Source organism: Gadus morhua, chromosome 6, assembly GCF_902167405.1.
Source record: "Gadus morhua chromosome 6, gadMor3.0, whole genome shotgun sequence".
Taxonomy (NCBI): domain Eukaryota; kingdom Metazoa; phylum Chordata; class Actinopteri; order Gadiformes; family Gadidae; genus Gadus; species Gadus morhua.
The window spans coordinates 5,504,090-5,515,639 of record NC_044053.1 but is presented as its reverse complement, the minus strand read 5'-3'; the positions used below and the strand labels follow the sequence as shown (position 1 = coordinate 5,515,639).

General features: G+C 42.1%; 1 protein-coding gene across 2 annotated transcripts; it reads right to left on the bottom strand.

Annotated features, from left to right (window-relative positions):
- Nucleotides 1-7,382: 7,382 nt before the first annotated feature.
- Nucleotides 7,383-11,345, bottom strand: LOC115545356 (zinc finger protein 862-like). 2 transcript variants are annotated; one of them, XM_030358405.1, is made up of 5 exons: nucleotides 10,618-11,345; nucleotides 9,234-9,454; nucleotides 8,723-8,940; nucleotides 8,308-8,445; nucleotides 7,383-8,101 (listed from the first exon to the last, which is right to left on the bottom strand). In XM_030358405.1, exons 3-5 carry the CDS (start codon nucleotides 8,826-8,828, stop codon nucleotides 7,728-7,730), a joined length of 618 nt encoding a protein of 205 aa, XP_030214265.1. In that variant the 5' UTR covers nucleotides 8,829-8,940; nucleotides 9,234-9,454; nucleotides 10,618-11,345; the 3' UTR covers nucleotides 7,383-7,727. The 2 variants fall into 2 exon arrangements, with proteins under 2 accessions (XP_030214265.1, XP_030214266.1); XM_030358406.1 differs by lacking the exon at nucleotides 10,618-11,345 and having other exon boundaries at nucleotides 8,723-9,589.
- Between the last annotated feature and the right edge of the window lie 205 nt (nucleotides 11,346-11,550).

Below are 11,550 nucleotides of genomic sequence, written 5' to 3'. Positions count from 1 at the left end.
TTAAGGGCTAAATTGATGGGTAAAGGCTAGAGGGATGAGTTAAGGGCTACAGGGATGAGTTAATGTTAGAGGGCTGAGTTAAGGGCTACATTGATGGGTAAAGGCTAGAGGGAGGAGTTATGGGCAACCTGGATGAGTTAAGGGATGTAGGGATGAGTTAAGGGCTAGAGGGATGAGTACGGGGCTAGGCCAGGGGCCGTATTCCCAAAGAATCGTAGGGTTAATAGTTAGGGTTAGTGGCTGATTTAGGAGAAACCCTTAAGAATAATGGGCGTGTCAGTCTTAAATGTTGGACTCCTAATTGATTTAAATTAGAGCAATTCACAAAGTATTATGGGCCCAAAAGTAGAACCCAAGTCTAAGAGAGCTTAAAAGTCCTCGAGAGGACTCCTAACTCAGTAAGACCTATTCACAAAGAATCAGAAAATGGCTGCAGCGAGACAATTTTTTTTTGAGATAATAGAGGACTTCGAATTGATAAAGAGATATAGGCGTAAGGGTATCAAACTTGTGGTTGAATTTGTGAATAAGGTGCGTTCACATCAAGCACATGTTCAGGATGTATAATGCAGTTCTAAGAGAGCTCGGCCGAGCGTAACATGCATAAATGGTATTGAGAAAATATATCATAAACCATGCCCAAGAGCTAAAGAGTTCACCGCCTCCGTCTATCTCTCAGAGTGTAGCGTACGGGGAAGCGGCCTTCCTTAATGTCAACAATCGCAACATCAGTGATGGTTAAAACACACGGGGCTGTAAAGCTTAGATCGAGTGGTGACTCTTTGTCGCTGGCGTGGTGGAGTATACGTAGAACGAATAGTATTCACTTCAGCCTTATGACATATTTATTCACCGTTCAGAAGAGCCTACAGCAGGGGTGCCCAACCTTTTTTGACCCAAGATCTACTTTTCAAGTAGCCAACCTCCCGAGATCTACCAGCCTAGTGTCAACATTGCAAACCTGCGTAACTACTGTTGACGGCTTTCAACTGTTGTTGACAGCACATGCGCTACCGCGCGTATATATATATTTTCTTCTTCACCCCTCGCGGTCTACTTGGGATCTGTCGGCGGTCTACTGGTAGACCGCGAGAGACTGGTTGGGCACCCCTGGCCTACAGAATACACGACTGGATGCCGCTCAGTCATTCAACAACATCGCTCTAGCTTGACTTGACGCACTCATCTGCTAGAGCGTAGTGACATCATCACGTTACCGTAAAACATGTAACACATTGTCAACAGGATTATACTGGTACCCTACTACCACAGTTCATGGAGTAAGGGTGCAATCACATATTAACACTTAACAGGGGAAATGTTACAAATGAATCTATAATCATTCTTATTAATATATTGTATTAAGTTTGTAATCAGCTCAGTAGCAATCGGTCCTGGTACCAGTTGGGCTTTCGTTTAAGTTTCATGTCTTAGGCTTCGCTTTCTTTCATCATGAGAGGAGGACTTGAACAGCAGTATGGGCTGATTTTAAAGTGTTTGAGTTCTGGATATATGCTCAATGGATGAAGTTTGCATGGTGCTTTTAATTACCTCCTTGATATAATGCAATTTGCGTGTTTTTATTGTTTGTGTTCTCTCTCTTTAACGTGCATACATTGCATTATCGTGGTCTGCACAAAAGTGTCATCATGTGTGTATTCTGCTAACTGCACTGTCCATAACTATTTGATAGGACTTCATTGTAAGTAACAGGATGTTTCGGATGAGTTTCACCGAGACCGCCTGCACTCAACAACCAATCACCATACTGACCGCAAAACTTTTGCCCGAGAATCGACGTAAGGGGGTGTCATTCTTAGTTCACTCTTGTTGATTTATCCTTGGTATGAGTAGGTCTCAGCGTCTTTGTGAATTACTTTAAGAAAAACTCCTACGTAAAAACTTTTAGAGCAAGATAAAAAGCTTTGTGAATACGGCCCTAGATGTCTAGTAAATCAGAGTTAAAAAAAAGGTTGTGAATAGGTTTTCATTCGAATATTTTTTATATGACTATGATTATTATGATTCTATAGATTGGTTTAACTTTTAAAATATGATTATTATTGATAAGCAAGTCATAAGTCATCAGTGATGCCGGTAATGCGTAACGCGTTACTGTGTTTCCTGGCAGCGCTGTGTGTCAGTGTTAACAGTGAGCTCTCCCCCTGGCCCAGCCTGCGCCTGCTGGCCTCCGAGAAGACTGAGGCATGACAGCTGCTGGCCACAGGCTGAGCCAGAATAACCCCAAAGACGTCACTTGCACCCCCAATCAACAAGAGTGAACTAAGAATGACACCCCCTTACGTCAGTCCACTTTTTTCAGTAACGAGTAATCTAACGCGTTACTATTTCCAAACCAGTAATAAAATTAAAATTACTCATCAAAGTCACTGTGCGTTACTATTTTTTTACCGGCTCACCGATTGGCGTTGAGAGCGATGGGGTGGTGTGTGTGTGTCTGTCCGTCTGTCTCCCTATTTGTGTGAGAGTGTGTGTGCGTGTGAAGCGTAAGTCTCCAAAGACTTCAATCTATCAGAGGCGAGTGTCTTCCTTGACTATCCAGAGTCCGCGCAACCAGTTGTTATAGCGGCGGAATTAGTCGCACGGTGCTGCGTGCGTGTTTGTGTGTGTGTTGCGCTGGAGCGGGGGAAGAACATTGTTGACGGGGGGAGGGAGTTAGCATTGGCAAAACTGGATGTAATTTTTAATTTTGAGGTGGCAGGGGGTGTTGTCGCAGCTAAATGTAACTGATAAAGTAATTTGTAATCTTACTTAGTTACTTTTAAAATCATGTAATCAGTAGAGTAACTAAGTTACTTTTTTAAGGAGTAACTAGTAATCAGTAATCGGATTACTTTTCAAGGTAACTGGCAACACTGTTAGTCATACTGTATGTTTCTGATATTTTGATTACTTTACAGCAGTGGCGGCTCGTCCATAGAGGGCGCTGCGGCGCCGACCTGCCTGCCTCTTTTTATTTTTTTTATTTAATAATAATCGTTCTAGCTTTGAAAAATAATCGGTGTTAATTACATGCTAATAATGATTTTACTTAAACAGTTTTTCGCTCTCCAGAATCTCCGGTGCAATTTTGTTGTGTCTTTGAAAGAAGTTCCTTTTAGTCTGCGATCAAATTCAGACAAATTGGCATTAAAAAAAAACAGGACCTCCAAGACCAAACAAGATTAAACAGGTTTATACTAAGTGGAGGATTTCACACACCCGAGGATAACCCTAACCCTAACATATTAGTATGAGATAAAGAGCTGTCTAGCAGGCTGTGAAGAAGCTAACGCAGTGTTCTGCTCCCCCGCCTCCTCTTCCACCCTGACGGCCGCACGGCAGACAGCGCTGCCCGGGTATCGACTGGTGGGACACATTGAGGGGAGATTTGCGGCTATTGAGAGGGTGAACATTGCCACTCAACTCCAGCAAATCCAAGATACTTTGACTGCACTACCTTTGAAATGTCGTAAAGGTTATGAAAGCTCTTGATCCCAATCCGAACAAATACCAAGATGTCGTATTTTCAGCTCATTTTGTATTTCATTTGTGTCTGAAAATACATTGTTTGTGCAATGTTGAGGAACGTGAAATGATTGTATTTATATGTACCACTTTGATAACTTATTTTACTTTTGTAAGCTTTCACGGTAAGTCAACTAGACTTAATATGCTTCCCCTGTCTTTATGTTGTTTCCGGACATATTTTCTCCTGTTTAGCTAGTTTTCATCATGCAACATAAGATTCATATAAATAATTAACTGTGGAGCTACACCATTTTTTTAGATGGAGTTGCAATCTAGTGGACACAAGAATGATCTCTGTATGAGTTAATCATCCAACAACAAATTAATACTGTCTTGCTTAATGCACCCATTGAATGGGTCACCTCAATCATTATAAGAAAAATAGCCCCACATGAGATTTTTTTTCAGGAGCCGCCACTGGCTGAATATGCAATTGTGTGGACCCGCTATGCCAATTCAATTCCAGATCCATTCTCATCTCATCTCCCTCATCTCATCTCATTTTCGTCCGCTTATCCGGGGTCGGGTCGCGGGGGGAGCAGCTCAAGCAGGGGGCCCCAGACTTCCCTTTCCCGGGCCACATTAACCAACTCTGACGGGGGGATCCCGAGGCGTTCCCAGGCCAGTGTTGAGATATAATCTCTCCACCTAGTCCTGGGTCTTCCCCGAGGCCTCCTCCCCACTGGACGTGCCTGAAACACCTCCCAAGGAAGGCGCCCAGTGGGCATCCTTACCAGATGCCCGAACCACCTCAGCTGACTCCTTTCTAAGTAAAGGAGCAGCGGCTCTAATCCGAGTTCCTCACGGATGGCTGAGCTTCTCACCCTATCCCTAAGGGAGACGCCAGCCACCCTTCTGAGAAAACTCATCTCGGCCGCTTGTACCCGCGATCTCGTCCTTTCGGTCATCACCCAGCCCTCATGACTATAGGTGAGGATAGGAACGAAGATCGACCGGTAGATCGAGAGCTTTGCCTTGCGGCTCAGCTCTCTTTTCGTTACCACGGTGCGGTAAAGCGAACGCAATACCGCCCCCGCTGCTCCGATTCTCCGGCCAATCTCACGCTCCATAGTACCCTCACTCGCGAACAAGACCCCGAGGTACTTAAACTCCTTCACTTGGGCTAAGGACTCGTTTCCTACCCGGAGTAAGCAATCCATCGGTTTCCTGCTAAGAGTCATGGCCTCAGATTTAGCGGTGCTGATCCATTCTGAAGGGGTTATTCTGCCCTCTGGTGGTGATTTGAATTCATAGCCCAGGCAGAGAATGCTTGTAGTTGTCAGTAGTGAATTTAATGCAATATATACTTTTTCAGTATAAAAACGACATTGTGTGAAACATGACAGCAAATCGATAGAAATTCATAAATGTATTAGTTGTTATTCTATCCTGTCGGCAAAATAAACATGTCAAGTTTCTACTAGGTTTTATAGCAATGTTAATTAAAATGTGTAACTATCTTTTTTAAACATTTGCAGTGTTAAGTTTAAAAAGAAAAGTCACAGTTCTCAGCTCAAGGCAAGGTAAGGTGCTGCCCTAAAGAAAGTCTTGCCTAGGCCCCTACTGCCTAGAACCAACAATGACCAGTGTCCCTATTAACAAAGGTAACCATTAGCATAGCTTGGGGCCCTGCAGTCTCCCTGGTTAGAATTAACCAAAAGCAGTATTTACAGTATCAAGAGAGAACAATATAAACAGTTGTTTACATGAAACTAAAGAAAACTGAATTATTGGGTTAGTCCAACTATGATTGGATTATTAAAATGCATGTTTACACTTTAGTCGTCGGATTAAGACCCCTAGATTATTAATGTTTACGGTTAATCTGATTGGAATTTGATTTCATTTTCTGCCCATGCTCAAGATCTTTTCTGGTGTCTGTGAGCCTGAAGTAGAAGGAGATGGTAGTCGTGTTGTTGTCGCCATCGGAAAACGAGAAACGGCGAGTTATTTAAAAAGGTTGCGCATAAGATGGTGGAAGCCGTACCAATGTAGCGACCCCCTATAAGTGTATCATCATCGACATGCATTCACTACAAACTATGCTTAGATCTCACCCAAGAAAAGACTGAATTAAAAGTTAATGTTTTTCTAAAGGTTGGTCATCAACGAGGTAGTAAATTAGTATCACCACTAGGTGTCTCTAGCGTACTCATTTGAAGCTTTGAGGTCGAACTACTTTGGTGGTTCATCCGGCTGGGAGTCTTTGACGTTTCATGAGGCATCATCTCGACACCCCTATAGGTACGGTGCCACCTATCGTATATGACATGCTTCGGCCAATGAACCGATTTTTTCGACGCCATGTTTAATCGGACAATTGCAGTTGTCCAATTGAGGACCATAGTAGCACTAGCTTTAATCAAATTAAGGTGTGCATATAAACGTACTAACTTGTTAACAGATGACCTTATCGACAGAAAACATTTTCGGAAGTGAACAGTATAAACTGGGGGAGTACTTTTACCTTCTTGTACTTTGACCCTGGACTGTTTTTCTACTCTGAGTTTGGGATTACCCTGTTGATTTGTTCGCTATTTCTGGATTGATCTTGTTGCCAACCTTTGCCTGTCTGTTTACCCTGCCTTTTGGATTACCCCTTGGATTTATTGTCAATGTGCTTTGCCTTTTTTGGATTCTGGGACTGAGTTTTTGTGTTTTTTGCTTTTTGGAATTTTTGGACTGAGTTTGTTTTTTGATCTTCTGAGCTTTATTGGATTTGGAACTTTATTTGTCTGAGGAATAAATACCTTAAAACTTATCCTGCTTTGCACTTGAGTCACACTAGCTTTCTGTGTACCATACCCTGACACCCTTGCCATGTTCATTATCACAGTTGTGCAATAAACCATATTTCTAACACCATTCGTACATCCTTTGTCTGAAGGAGCTCAAAATAAGTCACCTAGGTGGGGTGGGGCAGTCACCTAGGTACAGTATAACATGGACATTTGCTACAGGCAGTAAAAACAGCAGGATCAACAGGAGTAACAGAGAATGATAGCAACAGAGCAGTATTAAGTATAGTATAGTATCAACAGTGATTAGTATTAACAGGGAACAGTGTAAACAGAGATTAGCATAAACTGTATTAACAGTGAACAGTATTAACAGATTAGTATTAACTATTAACAGGCAACAGTATTAACAGATTAGTATCAACAGAACAGTATTAACAGTGATTAGTATCAACAGTATTAACAGAGCAGTATTAACAGAGCAGTATCAACAGTATTAACAGAGCAGTATTAACAGTATTAACAGTACTAACAGTTGTGCCGACCCCGTGGCTCGAGGAGACTGGGGGCGGGTCCCCTGCTCATGTGTTGGAGGTCGTGGGAGGAGCCAGTGGCTCATTACGGAGAGGTGGAAGCACCTGTGTCATGTGATCTCAGAAGCTGCCATTTTGAATGACGCAGTCTTCAAGCCCTCGACCCCAGTGCACTCGCTTTCCGTTGTGCAGGCTGCTCAACTTCCCGTTTCTGTTCCATTACCCTGCTTTGTCGACTCTACACCACTACATAACATATATCCATCATCCACTTACTGTGTTACTGATGCTGCTGATCTACACATGTCATTACTTCAATTTAGTGGTCATCCTTCATTCAATTATGTTAAGTTCACTCTTTCAATCATCACCCTCTCCAATAGTTTATTATGGCGTAGAGCCGGGTCTAACCACAGTATTAACAGAACAGTATCAACAGTATTAACAGTATTAACAAAGAACATTATCAACAGTATCAACAGTGAGAAGAATTAACAGAGAACTGTATCAACGAGATTAACAGAACAGTATCAACAGTGTTAACAGAGAAAAGTATCATCAGAGAACCGCATGAACAGTGTTAACATCAGGGCTCTAAATTAACTTTTTTGATCACCAGCCAATGTGGCTGGTAAGTTTCTGAAGTTACCAGCCAATCAGAATTTCCACTAGCCACATTTTTTCCCGTGCAAAAAAGACAGATTATGAGAGCCACTGAATTCATTTGATCATTTTATTAACTAAAGCTTTAAATTCATCTTACAGTGAAGTTGGGAATGTATATCCAATTCAAATTAAATCCTAACCGCCAGAAGGTGGGGCTGGGGCCAGCGTTTTACAACTTAAAACTTTAAACAACTCTAAACATGTTTTAGTGCAGATAATGTACAAAATTACACAAATGTATTATGTACAAAGAGACAGGTTAAACATCATCAGAGGCAGAGCTCTCTGAGGACTCTGACTCAGAGCCCCCATTTACATCAGTTCCATTTTTCTTCCTCACAAAGTGTGGCCGGCGTGTGCGCACACTGTCACCATGCCAGATTTCTATGGCTTTGCGTGGGTCGAAGTCTTTGATGTCCGGTGAGCACAACTGTGTTTTCAAAAGGTCAGCTAGTGTCTCCCCTTTCAGGCTTGAGCGCCAGTCACTCTTAACCTGCTTCATGACACTAAACCCCCTCTCACAGTCAGCTGTACTTGTCGGAATGGTGAGCAGGGCATCAAACAGGTGTAGGACATCAGGACACTCATGGCGCAGCATTCTGTTTACTGCAGGCCATGTCTTCTCAATGGTCCCTGTTGCAGGGTCAGACAGACAATACAAAATGAGATGTTACGGTATGCACTTTCAGTGACTTTCAAGCACATGGAAAACAAATGCAAATTTAGTTAGTAAAAGATGGCATCACATTTGGATTGTACCTTTAACAAATGACCTACTCAAGACTATTGTTAAAGAGTCACATCAGACTTCATTTTTTTTAAACTTCATTCAACAGTACCTTGGCTGAAACCTGCAGTGTAAAGTTGTGTTTTCAGAATGGTCCATTGATCTGGAATCAAGTCAATATCCACTCCAGCTGTCAGTAGAAGAGGTCGGAAGTGACTGATAACCTGGTCTACATCATCATCACCAAAATCTGAGAACAAAGTGGAAAAACATTGATACAAAGTTAAAGCTGCAGCCTATAACTATTTTTGTGTTATATTTGTTATATTTATATCTGTGGAGAGGGTCTTAGAAAGCAGAGCTGCAGCACAGCAGAGAGGAAGGAGGAGGGACCTGGAGGCTGTACTCATTCAAATTTTCTGGCTAAGTCCACTTTTTTCTCCAAACTACAGAGTGCAGCTTTAAGGAGTTGTCTTAAAACATAAAATGGGAATATATTTGTTCATTACATTTTAATTATTACTGACCTGCACTTGTGTCTGTCTCTGGCCAGCACTGGAAATTTATCAGTCGCATTGCCTTCAGGACACCACTGTTTACATCGGCAAACCTAGAAGTGATGCACTGGCACATGGCATCTATGAGATCATTCTTGGACTTGTCATGCTGGTCAGGCTTTGTCGGTTTCAGAAGGACTCCCTCATAGATGTCCGTCTCCAGTGCTGCTCTCAGCTTAGGCCCGGGTCTACAGTTGTGCAGAGATGAATGGATGGGTTTGATTAATTATCTATCTTTACATACATATTGTGAAAAAAGTGTGAAAACACACTAACACAACCTAAAATCAAATAATGAATTGTATGACATATGATACATATCTTATACATACATATACATAATACATACTCACCATATTTTAGATGGTGATTTTAATTAGTATTTATTGTTTTTATTTATCATTATACCGAGACCTGAGTTCTGCATTTTGTTCTTTTCATGTCTCATGGGCAGAATGAAAAAAAGTATTCTATTCTATACCTTGACTTGTACTTTTCTATGACAGCCTGAGTGGAGGACAGGCAGCTATGAGCCTCAGCCAGGGTTACTGCTGACTTCTGCAGTGACTTGGAAAGGTTGCTCAATTGAAAGATGATGTCATGGAGAAGACAGCAAAACCGTAGGACTCCGCCATCCTTTGCTATGTTAAGGAAGCCCTTGGCCTTTGCCCTCTGAACACTGACAGTGGTCTCCTCCTGGGCCTACAAACAAAACAACAGCATTAAATCACAGACAACATTTACACTGAATTCCAAATTATTATGCAAATATGATTTTAGTCTCATATTTATTTTGTTTTTCCAATGCAATTCTTGGCTTGTATTGTGTCTCCTACCTGTTTATATCACTGACAGACATGTGTTTGACATGTAAATGTATCAAGCAAGGCACAAATATTAAATTATCCACCTACACTGTTGGTTTTAGTAGGCTATAAATTATCATACCTTTTCCTGTAAGTGGCGTACAACAGCAGCATAGCCCCTGAGGAAATGGTCTAGTGCTTTGAGGAGATGTGGCAGCCACCTGGTTCCACCTACTCTGGTTGGCATCAAAGCCTTCATGTGGAGCTCCCCGAAGTGTTTCTTTAGGCTGGCCCTGTTTACTCCACTCTTGTGATACAAGGTGTAGAGTCCACTCAATAGGTCCTCAACCTTCTTGGCCATCACATTTTTCCTCACTGCATCTGAAAAGGCGAGCTCAAGTCTATGGGCCATGCAATGGATCCCCAGCACATACGATCGGTCTGCACGCAGCTTGGTAACTACACCATTGTTGACTCCTGTCATTACAGCTGCTCCATCTGTGGTGATGGCCACCAGCTTGCTCTTCCAATCAGTGCTGACTTCACTCTCCATTACATTACACACAGCTTCAGCTATGCTTGTAGCATCTGGCTTTGAAACAGCTTTAATCCCGACAAAATCAACTTTGATCTTCCCCTCACTGGCACTCCTGGCATAGACCATCTCTTCTTCAATCACTGCACTGTCCAGGGATCCGTCTGACATGACAGAGATGAACTTGACATCTGACAATCTTGCCCTCATCTTTCTCCTCACATCCTCCGCTATGTAGTGAATGAACTCTTTTGCCTGATAGTCATTTGTGTATGTCTCTCCTATCTTCAAGCCTTTCTTTCTATCAACCCTGAAATAAATAATAACCAAAAACACATATGAAAATGCTTGTATTAGGGCAATCGTGGTGGCCACATGATATATTCATGTTAAACCTTTGCATGTTATGTGACTGATAAAGTGTGAGGCTGAACTTTAAAATAGTTACTAAAATAGTACTGTCAATATACCGTATAAAATGTAATGAGTCTGAAACATGTAAATAATAAAGTTAATCCACTTACTCACACATCCATGCGAAGTCGGTGAAAGGCCTGCCTTTTTTCCCGATGGCGTGGGCATTGCGAAAAAGTAGCTCCATCTTCTCGAACTCGGACGTCTTCATTAAGGCAAGGCTCCTTCCAGCTTCACTCTCTTCGATACGACACGTCTTGGCGGTTTTCGTCCTCAGGCTCTCCTGATGACTTCGGGCACTCTCATGATCCTTTACTGCTTCTACTTTGAAATTATTGGTTCCTACCACGAAATTATTCGTTTTGTGTTTTTCTTTAGCATACATTCGGCAATCCTGACAGAACATTACGCTGTTTTCGTGATCATACACGAGCCACTCACGACCAGTTAGCCATTTACAGTTAAATTTCCTTCTTTTTTTTTCGCGAGGTCCAATATCCTCCTCCTCCCCTACCTCTTTGGTAGGAATATCCTTTCTCTTGATGGCCGGCTGTCCCAACCATCGCCACATCTTGTTTGTGTTTGTGTCTGTATTTGTATTTGTACCGGCGTCTATCGTTTTTTCCAACCAAAGAGTGACCTACGCCCCCTCCCCTAGTACGGCATTCTCGACGGATGCGTTCCCATAGAAACCGTGCTCACGCGTCCCGCGAAATAGATGGTAAAGTTACTCATTTATCACCGGCCAAGCCGGCTAGTGAGTTTTTTTTAATACACGCCAAAATGAATTTTCACCCGCATTTGGCGGGTTGGCGGGTGTTAATTTAGAGCCCTGGTTAACATTATTAACAAAATGAATAGAAGTCAGTATCAACAGTATTACCAGTGAACAGTGTGAACGGCTTTAACAGTGTTTACAATAGTAACAGTATTAACAGAGACCAGTATCAATAGTATTGATAGGGAACAGTATTAGCTGCATAAACAGCGTTAACATTATTAACAGCAATTAACAGTATTAAGAGTATTAACTAATCAACAGT